General features: G+C 33.3%; 2 protein-coding genes across 3 annotated transcripts in view; one reads left to right on the top strand and one right to left on the bottom strand.

The window, feature by feature from the left end:
* The window catches only part of LOC127720440 (uncharacterized), a 53,785-nt gene extending 34,915 nt beyond the window's left edge, over window positions 1-18,870 (bottom strand). For both annotated transcript variants that reach the window (XM_052227031.1, XM_052227032.1), the window contains exons 1-5: window positions 18,719-18,870; window positions 16,396-16,480; window positions 9,380-9,506; window positions 3,758-3,907; window positions 39-164 (exon numbers count right to left, since the gene is read on the bottom strand). In XM_052227031.1, coding sequence (XP_052082991.1) covers window positions 39-164; window positions 3,758-3,907; window positions 9,380-9,506; window positions 16,396-16,443 — 451 coding nt within the window. In that variant the 5' untranslated portion in view covers window positions 16,444-16,480; window positions 18,719-18,870. The remainder of the gene's footprint in view (window positions 1-38; window positions 165-3,757; window positions 3,908-9,379; window positions 9,507-16,395; window positions 16,481-18,718) is intronic.
* A 354-nt stretch (window positions 18,871-19,224) lies between these two features.
* LOC127720425 (uncharacterized) overlaps window positions 19,225-21,433 on the top strand; it is a 33,547-nt gene continuing 31,338 nt past the window's right edge. Inside the window, exon 1 of the mRNA XM_052227013.1 lies at window positions 19,225-19,323. The gene's annotated coding sequence lies outside the window, so the exon portion shown is untranslated. The remainder of the gene's footprint in view (window positions 19,324-21,433) is intronic.

The raw sequence follows: 21,433 nt of genomic DNA, 5'->3' as shown, positions 1-21,433 counted from the left end.
CATTATTTTGAAAGAATTTTTGTGAAAATAATATGTACCATCTTGACTCAGTTCAAATCCTGCTTTCTTGCACTTTGGGTCAGCAGCACATTTATGTTTGTCTCTTCCATAATAACCTCTTGTTCTGTCACATACACACTCTCCATTTTCTTGTATTAAATCAGCTAAAACAGAAAACAAATCATTATTTGCAGAAATCAATAAACACTGAAGTTGTGACAATAAACAACAGAAAAGCAATATTTGTACTAAATAGGGAGAAAGTCTTCGTTTTGAACCCCCATCATGTATGCCAATGATTATTTGGTCAATAGAAAGGCTGGGAAGGGGTGTTTAAAAGAAGACGTATATCTCCTTTTATTTAAGATAGATTAACTTTATACTCCCGTCTTGGATTGTAAAATAGTAGTACATAATCTAGTTCTTTGCTTAAATCTGCAAGTTTTGAGACAGATTAGTAATTAATGTGTAAGACTGTTTATCTTAATAATAAAGAACATTGATTTATTGCATTATTTAGACTGATATAACAAATACCTAATATTTGTTCTTGTTCGAATCAATTTTTTTTTAACTTAGCCATATAAAGAGAGATAGCTCGTCTAGTAAAAGTTTTTTAATGGAATGATTATGTAATTTTCATTTTATACTTGAAGCAAGAAAACAAGTTCAGTGACACCATTTTTTATTTTTATTTTCTTAAAGCATATTATAAAACCTATCTTCTCATATTTAATTTCAAAACTCTATCCCATAGATTTCTTTTTATTCACAAATAAAATGCTCCGCTGGGCGCAGCTTGATATGACCGCAGAGGTCGAACCCTGAACAGTTGGGGCAAGTATGGACACAACATTCAAGCTTGATACAGCTCTGAATTTGGATTGTGATTAAATATTTGACACAGCATAGGTTTCTGACACAGAATAAATGTGGTCTAAGAACTTAAATAAAATGCTCCGCAGGGCGCAGCTTGATACGACCGCAGAGGTCGAACCCTGAACAGTTAGGGCAAGTATGGACACAATATTCAAGCTTGATACAGCTTTGCATTTGGATTGTGATTAAAAATTTGACACAGCATAGGTTTCTGACACAGAATGAATGTGATCTCAGAACTTACAAATTTTAAATTGGACATTCACCTATTATGGTCCAATATCCAAAATCTAAATACATGGTTAGATTCAGCATATCAAAGAATCCCAAGAATTCAATTTTTGATGAAATCAAACAAAGTTTAATTTTGGACCCTTTTGACCTCAATGTAGACAAAGTTGATAACGGGGCCCAAAAATCAAAAATCTAAATACATGGTTAAATTCAGCATATCAAAGAACCCCATATATTCAATTTTTGTTGAAATCAAACAAAGTTTAATTTTGGACCCCGATTTGGACCAACTTGAAAACTGGGCCCATAATCAAAAATCTAAATACATGCTTAGATTCAGCATATCAAAGAACCCTAAGAATTCAATTTTTGTTAAAATCAAACTAAGTTTAATTTTGGACCCTTTGGACCTTAATGTAGACCAATTTGAAAACGGAACCAAAAATTAAGAATCTAAATACACGGTTAGATTCGGCATATCAAAGAACCCCAATAATTCAATTTTTGATGAAATCAAACAAAGTTTAATGTTGGACCATTCATTTAAACTAAAGTTTGAGCGAAAAACCAATGTGTCTTCGGACGACGACAACACCAACTTCATACCAATATACGACCGCAAAATTACATAAAAAGTATTTTCTTCATGAATAATGTATGCAAAATTGGGCAATTTTTCATGACTTGTAGCTTAAAAAATAGCACTGTGACCCATACTTTTAATTATATTTTTGAAAAAATATAAATGTGGAATGTTTCCATGGGACACAGATGATGCCCCCCCCCCCCCCCCCCCCCCCTTGCATATCATAGAAAGATATAAAGGGACATAACTAAAGAACGATAAAAGTTACACTACCCAAATTTGTACTTGATCTGAGTTTTGTGGAAATAAGCATTGTGTAGAAGTCTCATAACATTTAGTTGAGGCAAACTAAAGTTATAGAAGGAAACAAAAAATTCAGCAATTTTTATGTTAATAAAGGGACATAACTCAAGAACGGTAAAAGTGATGCCACCCAGTTTCGAACTTTATCTGTATTATGTGGTAATAAGCATTGTGTATAATTTTTTATAACATTTGGTTGAGGCAAACTAAAGTTAGTGAACGGAAACAAAAAATGCAGCAATTTTTATGTTTATAAAGGGGCATAAACTCAAGAACGGTAAAAGTGATGCCACCCAATTTCAAACTTGATCTGTATTATGTGGTAATAAGCATTGTGTATAAGTTTCATAACATTTGTTTGAGGCAAACTAAAGTTAGAGAAGGGAAACAAAATATTCAGCAATTTTTATGTTTATAAAGGGGCATAACTAAAGAACGGTAAAAGTGACGCCACCCAACTTGAACTTGACCTGTATTATGCTGTAATAAGCATTGTGTATAAGTTTCATAACATTTGGTTGAGGCAAACTAAAGTTAGAGAATGGAAACGAAAAACTCAGCAATTTTTATGTTTATAAAGGGCATAACTCAAGAACCGTTATCGTGAGGGCACCCAATTTCAAACTTGATCTATGTTTTGTGGTAATAAGCATTGTGTATAAGTTTCATAACATTTGGTTGAGGCACACTAAAGTTAGAGAACTGAAACCAACTTTGGGACGTACAGACGTACAGACGTAGGGACGTACGTACATATGGAAGAGGGTAAAACTTAATGCTCCCTCCACTATGGCAGGGGCATAAAAAGCATAGTAAAATCTACATTTTGGCAAAGTACCGGTATGTAAAGAAAATTCTATTTGAAGAAATATATAGTGATGATCCACCTGAAACTTGCATGTTTCTTAAAACATAATAAACTGCTTCGCCGAGCGCAGCTGGATATGACCCCAGAGGTCCAACCATGAACAGTTGGGGCAAAAGTGGACACAGTATTCAAGCTTGATACAGGTCTGAATTTGGATTGTAATTAAATATTTGACACATTATAGGTTTCTGACACAGAATAAATGTAGTCAAAGAACTTGAAATTGGTTGTATGATTTGAATTTATATTCAGTTGAAGATTTCTTGCAGTTGTGCAATATACTGTGCTGTTGCGCAATACTTAGTAAATCTGTTTACAGACTATATACATGTACAAAGAATTATCAAAATAAAATGTGACCCACAATTTTTTTCTTTGGAAAATTGACAATTTCTTAAATCTTGAGGGAACAAAAATTGACCACCCCCCAATTTTTTTTTATTTTACCTCCCCTCCATCAAAAATATTTGAAGAGAATTTGCCCCCCACCCCCAAAAAAAATTGTTTTAGACCCTTTTTGGCCCTAATTCCTAAACGGTTTGGGCAATTACCCCCAAAATGAATCTCAACCTTCTACTTGTGGTATTGAACCTTGTGGTACAATTTCAGAGCAATCAAAATACTTATACACAAGTTATTGTCCTGAAACTAGAAAAATGCTTGTTTTGGCCCCTAATTCCTAAACAGTTGGGACCGTCACCCCCAAAAACAATCCCAACATTTCTTTTGTGGCATTGAACCTTTTGGTTAAATTTCATAGAGATCCATACACTTAAACTAAAGTTATTGTCTGGAAAACAAATGTCTTCCGACAATGCTGACGACGATGACGACGTGATACCAATATAGGACTCCAAATATTTTTTTGCGGTCGTATAAAAACTTACAATAATCAGAACAATCCTCTACAGGTACACATGGATCTATTCTAAAAAACCATTTAGCAGTATCAATCAAATCATTATGGCTGTACCCATTAGGACAGTTCTGACAAGTGTCATGTCCATTATTTGTTCTACAGAAGTCAAACTTTTGACCTGAAAAAGAGGTTTAAACAGAGAATTTAACAATTTTAGAATTCTGATTGAATTAGAAATTTTGACTAATTTGTGTTATGGACATTGTGCATGTCTCATATAAATTAAATACAGTTATCATATAGCGAAAGGGTAAGGGCTGACACACATGTTTAACCCAGCCTCATTTTTATGTACATGTCTGAAGTCAGGAGCCTGTAATTCAGTGATTTTCCTTGAGCTTTTATAGCTTACTATACAGTATGAATTTTGTGCATTGTTGAAGGCCATACAGTAATAATTTGTTGTTACGTAACGATCTTTTGGTCTTGGGTGGATACTTACAATTTCATATTAATGCATGTAAACCTCATCTTGCTGATCATGTTCGCTGTTTACAGATTCCTTTTTTCTATTCTTATTTTCAAGAAAAAAGCCAAAAAAGGCTAATTATTGACAACATTTGTAATTCAACGGTAATAATTCCTAAAAGAAGTATAGTTTTTTGTTTTAGCAGATTAAATAATAGAAAATGGAGAGTGTGTATGTGACAAAACTATTCATACATTCATCAAATAAATGTGGATTATGTCCACATGTGGTCACGGATGATGCCCCCGCTTGCATATCATATAGTTATAAAGGGACATAACTCAAGAATGGTAAAAGTGACGCTACCCAAATTTGAACTTGACCTGAGTTTAGTGGTAATAAGCATTGTGTGTAAGTCTCATAACATTTGGTTGAGGCTAACTTAAGTAGAGAACAATAACGAAAAATTCAACAACTTTTCTATTTGTAAACACACACAACTCTAGAACAGTTGTGTATAAGTTTTATAACATTTGGTTGAGACAAACTAAAGTTAGAGAACAGAAACGAAAAATTCACCAATTTTTATGTTTATAAAGGGACATAACTCAAAAATGGTAAAAGTGACGCCACCGAATTTTGTACTTAATCTGTATTATGTAGTAATAAGCATTGTGTATAAGTTTCATAAAATTTGGTAGAGGCAAACTAAAGTTAGAGAACGGAAACAATATTTGTACTTGATCTTAGTTTTGTGGTAATGAGTATTGTGTATAGGTTTCATAATGTTTGGTTGGGGCAAACTTAATTTACAGAATGGAAACTAAAAGTTTTGCAATTTTTCGATTTATAAAGGGCATAACTCAATAATGGTTAAAGTGACACTACCCAAATTCAACTTGATCTGTGTTTTATCAGTGGAAGGCAAAATTAAACATTGCATTGTATAAAGCATTGATTGTAGTTGATTTAACTTTAATCATTGACAAAGGAAGATAACTCCAATTTTAATAAAATGCTCCGCTGGGCGCAGCTTGATACAACCGCAGAGGTCGAACCCTGAACAGTTGGGGCAAGTATGGACACAACATTCAAGCTTGATACAGCACTGAATTTTGATTGTGATTAAATATTTGACACAGCATAGGTTTCTGACACAGAATGAATGTGGTGGTCTAAGAACTTAAAAATTAATTTACCTATTGAAACCATATCATTATTATTTGCTTTTATATATAAATCAGAAATAACCAATTTAAAATGGAAAATTTTAAAGAAAAAAAGGAACCCCCCCCCCAATTTTTTGAACCTCCTTATGATTCATCACCCCAAAACTCAATCCCAGCCTTCCCTTTGTGGTCTGGTATCTTGCAGTACAATTTCAGAGAGATCCATACACTTGAACACAAGTTATTGTCAGGAAACTAGAAAAATGCTTGTTTTTTGGCCCCTTTTTGGCCCCAAATTCCTAAACATTTAGGGCAATTACCCCCACACTAAAACCCAGCTTTCCCTTTGTGATATTGAACCTTGTAGTATAATTTCATAAAGATCCATACACTTACACACAAGTTATTGTCCTGAAACTAGAAAAATACCTTTTGTTTGCCCCTTTTTGGCCCCTAATTCCTAAAATTTTGAGGCAATTACCCCCAAACTAAATTCCAGCTTTCCCTTTGTGATATGGAACCTTGTAGTACAATTTTATAAAGATCCATACACTAACACACAAGTTATTGTCATGAAACTAGAAAAATGCTTGTTTTCCTAAAATTATGAAGCAATTACCCCCAAAAATCAATCCCAGCATTCCCTTTTTGATATATGACAGAGAGATCCATACACTAACACACAAGTTATATCTGGAAGTTACAAAAATGCTTATTTTTCGCCCCTTTTTGGCTCCTAATTCCTTAACTGTTGGTACCATAACCCCCAAAATCAATCCCCACCTTCCTTTTGTGTTATTGAACCTTATGGTAAAATTTCATAGAGATCCATTAAGAGTTCTCTTAAACTAAAGTTAGAGTGTGAAAACCAATGTGTCTACAGACCATGACGATGACGACGACGCCAACGTCATACCAATATACAACCGCAAAAATTTTGCGGTCGTATAAAAATTGTAAAGGGCATAACTCTTGAACAGTAAAAGTGACGCCCCCAAAATTCAAACTTGATCTGTGTACTGTGGTAATAAGCATAACATTTGGATGAGGCAAACTTAAGTTAGAGAACGGAAATGAAAAATTTTGCAATTTTTCCATTTATAAAGCGGCATAACTCAAGAACGGTTAAAGTGATGCCACCAAAATTCAATCTTGATCTGTGTTTTGTGGTAATAAACATTGTGTATAAGTTTGTTATCATTTGGTTGAGGCAAACTTAAGTTAGAGAATGGAAACCAATTTTGGGATGTACGGACGGACAAGAGTAAAATTGAATGCCACCTCCGCTTCGGCGGGGGCATAAGAAGTATATGGAGCATCTACTAAACTGACATTCCTGCATAACAGTGGCTCTATCTGAATACCAGTAAAATAATTACTTACTAGAGGGAGTCAATAAAACTGTATAAAATACTGAAACTAGGAGATGGTTGAAATTTGAAAGTTGGTGCTGGTTTTTTTCAGAGCAGAAGACTTATTTTAAGTATAAGTCAAATGTTTGAAGGATGACACAATTCACGAACAAAGGAGTAGGTGCAGTAATGGTCCTATTTAGGCCCTAATATTAACACTATTATTTTAAGATGAAAGGTGTTTCAAGTATGCATATATAGTGAAATAGAATATTTGTCAATTTTTCACAAAACTGTGGGAATATTTTCATCCAGAAAGGTCCAAATGCTTTAGTTTTGAAGTTTGTCAGAAGGACATCTCCTATCTAAAATAAATGGGGAATGTGTCCATGGGACACAAATGATGCCCCCGCTTGCATATCATATAAAGTTATAAAGGGACATAACTGAAGAACGGTGAAAGTGACGCTACCCAAATTTGTACTTGATCTGAGTTTTGTGGAAATAAGCATTGTGTATAAGTTTCATAACATTTGGTTGAGGCAAACTAAAGTTAGAGAACGGAAAAGAAAAATTCAGCAATTTTTATGTTTATAAGGGGGCATAACTCAAGAACGGTAAAAGTGACGCCACCCAATTTTGAACTTGGTCTGTATTATGTGGTAATAAGCTTTGTGTATAAGTTCATAACATTTGGTTGAGGCAAACTAAAGTTAGAGAACGAAAACCAACTTTGGGATGTACGGACATACGGACGGATGGACGGACGTACGTACGTACAGACGGACAAGGGTAAAACTTAATGCCCCCACCGCTACGGTGGGGGCATAAAAATGGCAATATTTATAACCTGTAAATTCTGCAGAGCATTCAAAGTCAATGAACTATGCTTAGAGTTGCAGGGACAAATAACTGCTGTGGAAGTAAGAAATGACAATTCATACACAACTGCATACCAAATACCATTGACTTATCATAAGTGGTTCCCTAATAAACTATTACCACAGAGATATGTCTTGCCTTTTTGTAATTTTGATAATGCAAATGTTGAAATTAAAATAGCAATACTTTAATATGTAAGTTATGCAAATATTCAAAGTCGATGAACCATGACTGAAGGTACATGGCTAAACAATCTCCATGGAATGAGATGTGCCAATGCTAATACAACTGCATACCAAATACCATTGACTTATTATAAGTCGTTCCCTTTAAACAAACATAAACACAAACATTAACTTGTAAACTATGTAAAAGTTTCAAAGTCAATGAACCATGATCAGGGATGGGGCTATATAATCTCCATGGAAACGATACTTGCAACTGCCAATAAATTTGCATACCAAATATCATTGACTTAACATTAGCAGTTCATCTTAAACTGATCTAATCACAAACTAATACATGTAAACTAAGCAAAAGTTTCAAAGTAAATCGACCATGACTGAGGGGCGGGGCCAAATATTCTCAATGGAAATGAGATGCGCTAATGCTTATACAACTGAACACCAATTAACATGGGCCTACCACTAATGGTTCCCCTTGAACTGACCTAATCACAAACTAATACATGTTAACTTAGCAAAATTTTCAAAGTCTATAGACCATGACTAAGGGGGCGGAGCCAAATAATCTCCATGGAAATGAGATATGCCAATGCTTATACAACTGCATACCAAATATCATTGACCTACCACTAGTGGTTCCCCATAAATTGACCTAATCACAAACTAATACATGTAAACTATGAAAAGTTTCAAAGTATATAGACCTTGACTGAGGGGGCCGGGCCAAATAATCTCCGTGGTAATGAGATGTGCCAATGCTAATACAACTGCATACCAAATATCATTGACCTACCACTAGTGGTTCACCATGAACTTGACCTAATCACAAACTAATACATTGTTGACGCCGCTGCCGCCGGAAACAGCATACCTATGTCTCGCTTTTTGACTCCGTCAAGGAGAGACAATAAAACTGACCTAAACACAAACTTGAACATGTAAACTATGCAAAAAGAGGGGGTGTGGCCATAAGATATCCATGGATATGAGATGTGTAAATGCTTATACAACAGCATACCTAATATCATTGACCAACCATTAAGGGTTCCCCAAAATTGAACTTTTCACAAACTAATACGTAAACTAAGCTAAAGTTTCAGTCAATAGACCATGACTGAGGGAGAGGGACCAAATAATGTCCATGGCAATGAGATGTGCCAATACAAATGTACTTATACAATTGCATGCTAAATATCATTGACATATCATAAGTGGTTCCACATAAACTGACCTAATCACAAACTAATACATGTTTAAGATCATGACTTCCGGCTTATACTGTAAACCAACTAATTTTCGAACCAATTTATTTTCGCGACTTTCGCGAGTAGGAAAATAATGCAAATATAAATAGTTGTGAAATTGGATTATTCCTTATATAACTTCTCAAAGGAAACATGAAAATCAGGAAATTTAATCTCCGTGAAGTAGGAGAGAAATAGCTAAACACGAAATAAAGTATCCGCAAAAATAAGTTGCTTTACAATATCTCCCCTTTTCAACTTTGGTGCGGCGAGATAAGGTATTTTCACTACATTTCCTATTATAAGAAAAGGCTTATGATTAAAAATAAATTACTTTTAAATTACTGACCTGGTTTACATTTAATAGGATAACAACAGATATGTCTTCCTCTGTACAATCTTTCCACTTGGTCTTTCTGACAATCCTGTTGTTTAAGTGCAATGCTGTTACAAGAACATTGGTTAATAAAAATAAACTGAAAGTATAAAACATTTATTTAATAGACATTCTTTGCTGGCTCTGTAGCAAAACCAAAAATTTGACTGCATGATTAAGTAATTTCATATCTGCAGCATGTGTGAATGATTGAATATCACTTTTTAGGTATAATAAACTTTTAGAGAATCATTAATCCCATTAAATAGTATAAATTCTCTTAAAGAGTCTATAGGTTGCACTTTGTAAATACAGCTGTTTCTCAAACCACGCCTCTTTTGGGGAGATATAGAATATTCATAGATAATTAATTTTGTTTACATACTGGTTCCCAGTTATGATCTCTAGGTTTCATCTCATAGAGACATAACTTGGGAATGTTACCAGTAAATATACATATGCATATTGTCTATATAGAAATCTGTGGTAATCCTACAGTCAAGGTAGGGATAGTTAAGAAATTTAGTGTTAGTTTAAACTCTTAGAAGTTCGGGGCATATAAACGTTGAAAATATGCAGCACAGCCCTATATTTTGACCTTTGAAAAAAATTGTAGTGCATATGAACTTTCCATTCTAGGATATGATTTTTTCAAAACTTCATAGTAAAAGCGGTAAAAGGAGTTCCTATGGGAAATTGCATTGTCAATATTTACAGAAATGCAACCTATAGTTTAAGTCCCTAATTTAGGAAGTGTGTAAAGAGGGACATATAAATTGAAAAGACATAACAATTTCTATATTCCAACAATAATTTGGATATACCCGCCACATTCTGTATGTGTCAGTCTCAAGTCAGGAGCCTTAAAATTAATTCAGTGGTTGTTGTTGGGTGCTGTCTGTCATATCTTTTTGTTAACTGTCATAATGAGGCCCATTGTCTTCTCATTTAATTTGTTTTACATTTTGTCATTTATGCAAAATGTGGATTTTGCTCATTGTTGACAGTTTACAGTGACCTATAGTTGCTTACATCCACATCAATTGACTCCTGTGGATAGTTAAGTCTCAATGGAAATCATACATCTCCTTATTTTTATAATGTTATAGTAATTGTTACAGCAAGTACAACTCCTGTAATACATTGTATTGATTCAGCTGAAACAAAAAGACTTTGAATAACAAAGAACCTTTATTGAGCATAACCCATTCATCCCATATCAAAGGCAAAAGCTTTTAGTGACCTGATTGCATAGTTTTTATGATTTGATTATCTTCTGTTATGATTTTAGATAATAAAATTGTCATATATAAATTTATTCTAAGTAACTATGACCTTGACCTTAAATATGAGATCTTCCTCTAATTATTAGTAAAATGTTAGATTATAGGGGTCTCTGTGGCCGAGTGGTCTAAGTAGTCGACTACTGTATAACTAGCCTGTCTGCACTGAGGCTGTGAGTTTGAATACCGCATGTGGCAGGTACACTCGACTCCAATCTTAATTGACTAGGATTGTTAGTTTTCCTACCGAAGGTCAGTGGTTCTCTCCGGGCAGACCATCATCCTCCACCAATAAAAACTGGCAACCACAAAATAGAACAATAGTGCTGAAAGTGGAGTTAAACACCAATCAATCAATCAAATCTAATGATTTGTAACCTCATATCTATTTGAGTTTTTAATCCCATATAAAGTTTTGATTTTTCATACGGAAACCACTTTTATATACAAATTGCTGTCTTAGCTTTACGTAACTATGACCTCGCCCTCAAGCTTTGAGGTATTGATTTCAAAATCAATCATGTCAACAGGGATCTTTTGATTAAAAATTTTTTTTCAAACCTAAAAAAAAAATTTCTAAACTATAATCAAAGCATCGACGGTGCTGTGATTCAGCCATTTGTTTAGCTTACGGTGGGTAGACTGACATTTTTTTCTGATCTCATTTTTAATTTAAAAAAATTATAAAAGCTCTTGTAAGACATATTGTTTATTGTTTCAGTTTAATTACCGTAATGATAATTGTAATTTAAATTAACATAAATTATTGACTAATACCAGATGATTATAATACTGATCTTTACATGTACAAGTAAAATAGACCTTGCTTGCATTTTTTCATACATATTTTGTTTTTTTTATCTTTTCTTTGCAGAAACATGCATTGTTTTATCCTTTATCATTCATCTCTGATAAATAATTTACAGAATAATGTTATGTAGTGTAGATCAGAAGTGATTATAGATCTACTATCTAGGTCAATATTATTGTGTATTCAATTATGTAATACACAAGTGCGGTCAATTAAGATTGGCATTAAAGTGGAGGTGATTCCAATTTAAACTCCCACCTTCAAAGAAGTTATTTGTAAATAATGACAGTCTTACTACTGTATTATATCAGTACTCTTATTCGCTTTGAATAATAGCATTTCAAATAAAATGCTCCGCAGGGCGCAGCTTGATACGACCGCAGAGGTCGAACCCTGAAACAGTTGGGGCAAGTATGGACACAACATTCAAGCTTGATACAGCTCTGAATTTGGATTGTGATTAAATATTTGACACAGCATAGGTTTCTGACACAGAATGAATGTGGTCTAAGAACTTAAAAATTTTAAATTGGACATTCAACTATTATGGTCCAATATCCAAAATCTAAATACATGGTTAGATTCAGCATATCAAAGAACCCCAAGAATTCAATTTTTGATGAAAATCAAACAAAGTTTAATTTTGGACCCTTTTGACCTCAATGTGGACTAAGTTGATAATGGGGCCCAAAAATCAAAAATCTAAATACATGGTTAGATTCAGCATATCAAAGAACCCCATATATTCAATTTTTGTTGAAATCAAACAAAGTTTAATTTTGGACCCCGATTTGGACCAACTTGAAAACTGGGCCCATAATCAAAAATCTAAATACATGTTTAGATTCAGCATATCAAAGAATCCTAAGAATTCAATTTTTGTTAAAATCAAACTAAGTTTAATTTTGGACCCTTTGGACCTTAATGTAGACCAATTTGAAAACAGAACCAAAAATTAAGAATCTAAATACACGGTTAGATTCGGCATATCAAAGAACCCCAATAATTCAATTTTTGATGAAATCAAACAAAGTTTAATTTTGGACCCTTTGGACCTCAATGTGGACCAATTTAAAAACGGGTCCCAAAATCCAAAAACTTAATACACGGTTAGAATCAGCATATTAAAGAACCCCAAGAATTCAAGAATAAAACCCCATTGAAATTGGTCAAGAAATAAGCAATTTATACGAAGTATCTTCTTTTGTACAATACTGTGCAATTGAATATTTCTTGCTATTGCGCAATACTGTACAATTGACAATTTCTTGCTATTGCGCAATATTGTGCTATTGGATATTTCTTGCTATTGCACAATACTGTGCAATTGAAGATTTCTTGCTATTGCGCAATACTGTGCAATTGAAGATTTCTTGCTATTGTGCAATACTGTGCAATTGAAAATTTCTTGCTATTGCACAATACTTATTTTATAATAATTTACACATCCTGTTTGGTGTGTATCTCCTACCATATCGTTATTATTTGCTTTTAAATATAAAACAGAAATAACCAACTTAAAATGGAAAATTTTAAAAGAAAAAATAAAGGAAAAAAAAAAAAAATCCTCCCCCCCCCCAAATTTTTTGAACCCCCTTATGATTCATCACCCCCATACTCAATCCCAGCTTTCCCTTTGTGGTATGGTACCTTGCAGTATAATTTCAGAGAGATACATACACTTGAACACAAGTTATTGTCTGGAAACTAGAAAAATGCTTATTTTTGGCCCCTTTTTGGCCCCTTATTCCTAAACGTTTTGGGCAATTACCCCCAAAATCAATCCCAGCATTCCCTGTGTGATATGGAACCTTGTGGTACAATTTCAGAGAGATCCATACACTTGAACACAAGTTATTGTCTGGAAACTAGAAAAATGCTTATTTTTGGCCCCTTTTTGGCCCCTTATTCCTAAACGTTTTGGGCAATTACCCCCAAACTCAATTCCAGCTTTCCCTTTGTGATATGGAACCTTGTAGTACAATTTCAGAAAGATCCATACACTTACACACAAGTTATTGTCATGAAACTAAAAAAATGCTTGTTTTTTGCCCCTTTTTTGGCCCCTAATTCCTAATATTTTGAGGCAATTACCCCCAAAATTATTCCCAGCATTCCCTGTGTGATATGGAACCTTGTGGTACAATGTCAGAGAGATCCATACACTAACACACAAGTTATGTCTGGAAGTTACAAAAATGCTTATTTTTGGCCCCTTTTTGGCCCCTAATTCCTTAACTGTTGGTACCATAACCCCCAAAATCAATCCCAACCTTCCTTTTGTGGTATTGAACCTTATGGTAAAATTTCATAGAGATCCATTCACTTAAACTAAAGTTAGAGTGCGAAAACCAATGTGTCTTCGGACGACGCCGGACGACGACGACGAGGCCAACGTCATACCAATATACGACCAAAAAATTTTCAATTTTTGCGGTCGTATAAAAAGTGTGGGAATCTACTTTGATATCAATACACATCTTGTACCAAATGTTATTCAATTACTTACACAAGCATAAGAAACTGATAAAATACTTTCATAATTCTTATCAACTGATTAAATTTGATATATTACTTTTTCATATTATTTCATAAATAGTAATTTATTATAAATGTTGATTTACAAGTGAACTATATGCAAGTGTATATATATATAAAATAAAGGAGCTGTTCGCCCAGAATTTTCTTAATTTGAGGACAAATAACAAGTCAAAAGTTGGCAAAAGATGATTAAATATAAAAACAGTCATAAAAACACATAATTAGTTTCATAATATGTCTTCAACTTAGAATTCTGCACCATCTCCAAATCCGGAGTGATCACATAGATCCAGCATGGCTGAATCAAAAATTGATATTTTCAGACCTAAGAGGACATATAAAGAACATAGGAATTTCAAAATGTTAGATTGTAGAAATTACTGTTAATTAAAGCCTAGTTCAGTGTATTTTTCCATATCAGGATGTGATAGTGCAACGCATAGTTTTTTGGTTTTTGATACTTTAATTGGGGTCTGTAACTGTAAGTGAGTCCAGTATTTACAAGCATAGTTACAGAAATAAGAAAAATTATTGATATTCAACCATTGGAGTAATTTACCAACTTTCGGTCCTAATGATCTCTGTAAAGTGCATAGAATTTAAATTCATGTAATCATGGTTAATCAGAAGTTGAGTCTTGTCTTTAAATTTTCTACTGGTAATCAAGTACTGTATATTTAGAAATATTTGCAATGCTTTTAATTTTGTGAAAATAATGTTGGGATAGGTTTCGCAAAAATGAAAACTTACATATTTCAAATTTTGATAGAATTATTTGTATGTAGTATTCATTGAAAACATAGAAACCAATTTTACATTTGAGTCCATTAATCAACAATTGCAATATTAAAAGCACACAAAAATTCTAAATTTACAGTAACAGTACCAGTGGAAATGTAGGTTAGCAATCACTCCACAAACAGAATTTTTTGAGAGACTGTCTTTACAATGGTTCAAGCAAATGTTGGTCTGAATTGTCTACAGTGGTTTCAAAATTTTGAAAAAATTTACGCAATCATGACCAAGAAGGACAATTACAATTGTCCCTAAGTCAGGGGTGTAGAAATGCTATGCCCGACTCGGCCGACTCGTACATTTGACTGACCGGACAAGCAATTTTTGTGTCTTTGTTGCCCGTGGACAAGTAAAAAAAATGTTATTTGACATTGTTGATTTATATAATCATATAGAAAAGTCCTCAAAATCCATTCAAAAAAGTAGTAAAAATATCAAATAACGAGACAAAAGCAACATGTTTTAGTAAAACATCATGAATGATCAAGAAATAGATTGATTATAAAAAAAAAAAAAATAGGTATGCAGACCTGGGTTTCATTAATATTCTGTGTTTTTTTCCCATTGATCCGGGATGGTTGATCAGGTTATAGCAACGGTACACCGGAAATGGTCATTATTAATTTCTAAGACTGATTTCTCAAGAATGAAAACTAAATGACCGGTCGAGTTGGATAAGCATCTTAAGTTAGGTCATCGCCCTGAATTGACCAACTGAAAAGAGGCGCATCATAAAAAATAAAATTGTTGAGCAAAGAACTTAATTGGTTTTTACAAGAAACGGAAATCAGAGGCGGCAAAGTGCAAATATCATGAAAATAAATGGAATAGAGGATTTCAAAGTTCTATAAAATTTTGATTTCGCTTAGGTATCTCAATTAAATCTCAAATTAACAATTGGTCCACCACAAGTTTTTTTGGGGGGTAAAAGGAGGGGGGTGCAAACAATAATCTAATAATTTATCAATTATTTGGTTTTCATCCCTTAATTCATCAACTTTAAAACTTCGCACTGGCTCACAGGGAAGAAAACATAAGCCATGATATAATCTCCCAGGTTCATGTAAGCTAGCATTGAAAAACATTGCAATATTGGCCTCTAGATTCCTTAATTAAGAGCTGTTTTTTGGTTGGTTTCTAGCTCATTGGTGTATACTCCCCTTATCTTAATAATAATCTTTTTATTATTCTAATATAATAAAAAGACAATGAATTTCATTTCTATTGTGTTTCAAAACTGTTTGAGAAACATACACGTTTACAGTAAAATACATCTTCTTCATTCCAAATTCATTAAGAATAGTTATTAAGAAATCAGGGCAAGTAACTTTTCTTCTGGACAAGTAAACTTTACAACTTCACTTGCCCAGGCACAAGTGGTCACAACAAATATTTCCACACCCTGTAAGTGATCATGGAATAGCTTTCATTGGTATATAACATAATGTGCAAGGAAAAATGAGCTACAAAAAGGCCAGATGTATACAATAAAGCCAGAAATATCATTTTCTAATGCGTGTTACATGAATAATCTGTCCTCAAATTATAAACAATCTTACCACACAAATATAAACACATATAATGTCCTTTATTCTTTCCCACATCATTCTTCAATTTTGGTATCATGTTGTAAAAAAAGAATATCTACAATAAACAAAATATAATCAAATTCTTTCAATTCCATTGGTTTCTGGGGGGTTGTTTTGGAATTCAGGTTTATAATGATAATTGTATCAAAATGACCAATTGAATATGAATTATGCACATGTGTTATGTTAAATTTAGGACTTTGTGCATGGTTAATGCCAAATGTCTGATATTATAATATATCTTAAGACAAGCTTGTACTTATTTATACTGTTCAAGAAATTTTTAGGTCAACTTTGATTCCAATCTGAAGAAATCTGTTTTACAACTTACAATGACTACCCGTAAGTATTATTGTTTTTTTTACCTGTGCTATAGTGTTGTCTAATATACTGATATAAAGAGATATATAGGCTTTTAAAACTGATTTTTATCTAGATGTTGAAATTACAACAGTGCTTTAGGAATTTGCAGCAGAGCTGAACTCAACCCTAACCGTTTCTTTTGAAATTATAATGTTGCCATGATGTCCACAAATCAGAGAAAAATTAATTCCTTCTTTCTTTCTCTTTGAAGAAAAGATGTGTAGCCATATTCACATGAACTTATTGCCTTTGCTATAATCTAAAGACTGACAAATTTTCAGTTAAACTTTGGAATAGGTATACAACATTAATCATGTTAACATGGTTAATATGTTAATGTATCAATACGACATAAACATATGTTAACACTAACAAAATATCCCTCACACATGTCATGTGAGTTACTCATTTTAAGAAATTTTCTAGTCTTATTTTTTACATTGAAATTTAAACTTTCAATACAAGATTTCCATTTATGTCTATTTTAAAGACAAGGCAGGGAAAAAGACACTACGAAAAAGACTACAATTTTGCTGAGGGCCCTGCTCCTGACACAATATGAAAGATAAAAATAAACAGATTTTTCCAGCTAAAATAAAGATCCAAATTTAGTAACCTGGGCTACTGGGCCACAGTTAATCTTTTACCTGTGAACTTATTCAAAATAAAAAAAAACAGGTAAGTTACATTTCATGACTTAATTTCATATAAAAGGTATTCCTACACATTTTTGTGAAAAATGCATAGAGTTTTAATAGTTTAATAGCCATTGTATGTTCTAAGTTCAACTCCTCCTTTGTTTTAAATATGAAGACGAATATATGTTCCAATAGTCATAACAACAATCCTGTCCTCTCCCTTGAATGTGACCTACGGAATAAAGACTTATCACTGGGTTTGTACATACATGAGAACACGACAGGTGCCACATGTGAAGCAGGATCTGCTTACCCCTCCGGAGCACCTAAGATCACCACTGGTTTATGATGGGGTTCGTGTAGCTCAGTCATTATTTTTCTATGTTGTGGTTTGTGAATTGTGTATTTGTTTTTTCGTTGGTTTTCGTTTTTTGCCATGGTATAATTTGTCAGTTTGTTTTCGACTTATCAGTTTGTATATCCCTTTGGTATCTTTCGCCTTTCCTTTACAGTGCAAAGACAATTTATAATGGAAAATAAGCCAAATAAACCAAATTGAGCAGATACAGCGTAAGGCAGCAAGATATGTTTTTAATGACTATAATGATAGATCACCAGGTGCTGTCACTCAGTTATGTTAAACAAACTAAAATGGGAAAACTTGCAATCCCGTAGAACAAAAGCTAAGCTTGTCTTGATTTATAAGATTAATGGGGGGTTGGTCGAAGTCACTAATGACGTCCTGACACAATCTGACAGGCGAACTAGAGGCCTACATAAATTTCGACATATATATACAAATAAAGACTTTTTTAAATTATCTTTTTTCCCAAGTACTATTGCTGTCTGGAACGATCTCCCAGAAACAATTTGCATGTCACCCTCCCTAGAATCCTTCAAAGGTGGTATCTCCACCTTAACATTTGGAGGTTCTAGTCTGGCTAATTAATTAGTGTATTTAAGCCACTGTACATAATGTGAATATGTTTAACATTAAGCTACAACTAATGTTATTTTAAATTGTAATTGAACTGTGGCAAATATTTTTATCTTATAACAAAATTTTCGACATCCATTTGCATGTACATAGCGCCACAGTCCCGGGATATTCCACACTCCGGCACCGGAGTCTTTCCCGTACCAGGAAGAAGAAGAAGAAGAAAATATCCAAAAGGCAATCTAGCAACTTTTGGGAGCTCACTTTTAGTTACGAATTCATTTATCTCCCATGTCATAATGTCATTTGCCGACTCCTTGAAAAACCTTTATAGATGTTGAATATATCTACCAACCTTTGATGAGATCAGAAATGAAATGCCACTCTTGAAGAAGTAGCATTGAAATGTCCAAAATTCATGATAATCAGTGGAATGCCTGAAACAGAATTTGAGGAAAGGGTTTACCGTTAACAGTGCCGAATGACGAAGCGTTCTATATTTAGGAAGGGGGCTTTTTGTATAGACTGGGATCCGGCCTGTTTACACCAGAGCCAAACAGGTATAGGACAGTGAAGCAGTGTAATTGCAAATTGTATATTTCTGAACCAAGGGAGATAATTGTACAATTTATTGATTTTTTCCCCGGGAAATTTTCCAATCAAAGAAAACAAAAGAATAAACCGATTTGCAAAATTGACAGGTTAAAAAAATGTTTTAATATCATAAAATAGTAATATTGGTAAGAAAGAAATACAATGTTGATTGATATGACCGTGACATTGTGCAAAATGTGGGCTTTCCATAAAGAAAAATCACCATAGGAAAGCACCTTGATACTATTTTTAGCACATATTCTTAAAACACATCCTGCATACATTATGTAAACAATAAATATTTCTGCAAATTGCTTAGTGCACATGACATACAGACATTATTTAGCAATTTTTCTGAAAACCAAGGTAAGTGTTCAAGCAAATTAAGTATTATGTTTGCATATATTTAAATTCACTAAATTTTTGTCTGGAAAATGAAAATCTGAAGAAACTGCCTGCACATCATAGCTCACTGGATAAGTTTTTATCCTTGCAACCATTTTGATCATAACAATGTGACTTGGTAGATAAGCAAGCATTCAGGGTGTTTGATTTTAGAGAAAAAGTAAATATTTATTAAGTATATGACACATCATGAACAAGTTTAAATTGAATAAATATTAAAATTTTACATTGTGCATACAAAATCTGTGAGTTGCAATTCCAAACAGAGAAGTGCATGTATCAAACTTGAATCATCATATAAATTGTTAGATTTGTACACCAGAATATACCATTTTCACAAAATGATAAACAACTATAAAATAACATATTTCGGTTTCTCCAAAAATGCTTATTTAATAATTTTTTCTACACCCTAGATTAAGTAACACTTCTTTAGTGGCTGGAATTCTGCCATTTTTATCATTGTTATTATTATTTTAGATTGGGAAATTTCAGAAATTTATTAGGGTAGCAAACATTTTCCCTTTTTCTAGTATCTAGAATACGTTTCATGCATTTTAAAGAAGCTTATTATAATAGATCTGACATGACTTGAACTTTTATAACTTTGTCTCCAATAAATCTGATTATAGATCTTTTAAACAGAAAAGTTAAAAACCAATAACATGATATAATAAACAAATTTCTGTGGATGGAATTCCAAGAAATTGCATTAGAAAGTGTCAAAACTGCATTTGTTCACCATGTTCACTGCTTCAACATACATTCTATACATTTGTAGATCTATTTCATAACATTTTAATTGATTGTAATTCTCTTAAACTTAGGGGGCCTCTGTGGCCGAATGGTCTAAGTAGCCTAACTACTGTATCACTAGCCAGTCAACATTGAGGTTGTGAGTTCAAATCCCGTACAGGGCAGGTGCACTCAACTCTAATCTTAATTGACTAGGATTGTTAGTTTTCCTACCGAAGGTAGTTGGTTCTCTAAAGGCACTCCGGCTTCCTCCACCAATAATAACTGACTGCCACGAAATAGCACAATAGTGTTGAAAGTGGTGTTTTTATCAGTTTTTTGACATTCAGATGCAGTTCAACTAGTTCTAAATGCATACAATTTGAGTTTCATACAAATCTGAAATACCACCCAAATACGTATTACTCACCTTAATTAGATGAATTAAGTGAAATATTACTTATTGTACCAATATATATATCGATTTTAAGTATTATCTATGAATTTAAACAGTTGGTAGTTATAGAAATTTATAGAGTTCTGTTGAAACAGCTTGCTTTAGATGAATTAATCTAGGAATTACTTTAGTTCTACCTGATCAATTTAATGGTTTCAAAACCTGATATTTTTTTTAAACAGCCTTTCATAAGTTTATACCTGCTTTATAAATTTAAAATAGAATTAAACAGTCATATGCTGATGAAGATAGTTGTTTAATGTCCATGGAGTGGCTAGTTAAATGCATATTCAGGATGAGAACATTTTAATATGACATTTTTAAGAACCCTGCTTTGTACTAGACCGACAAACTTTGCCAGATTTTTAACGTGCTAGTTCACAAGGTAATAGTCAGCAGAAAGACATGTCACAATACCCTGACACATTATTCTGACTCTGGGTCCTCCAGTCTTTATTTAGATAAGGAAATGTTGTATGATTGTAAACGATACAACAATACACCAAAGTTCAAATGAAGTGGATGTAAGCAATTATACTAGGCAACCATATCGCCTTCAACAATGAGAAAAACCCATACCTTACAGTTGGCTATAAAAGGACCAGACATGAAAAATATGAAACAATTCAATTGAGAAAACTAACAGCCTAATTCATGATGAAACAATTTACAAAAAAAAACAAATATGACGGACATGAACCAATGACAACCACAAAACTACAGGCTCCTGACTTTGGATAGGCACACATAAAATGTGGCGGGGTTAAATATGTTTGAAAGCGCCAACCCTCTTATTCCTAAATGCTGTTGACCATTCATAAGAAGATTAGGTAAACCTCAATAAGTTTGGTTGTAAAATTTTGCATCTACATGAATTCA

Source organism: Mytilus californianus, unplaced genomic scaffold (genome assembly GCF_021869535.1).
Source record: "Mytilus californianus isolate M0D057914Y unplaced genomic scaffold, xbMytCali1.0.p SCAF_11, whole genome shotgun sequence".
Lineage (NCBI taxonomy): Eukaryota > Metazoa > Mollusca > Bivalvia > Mytilida > Mytilidae > Mytilus > Mytilus californianus.
This window is presented reverse-complemented; position numbering and strand designations above follow the sequence as displayed.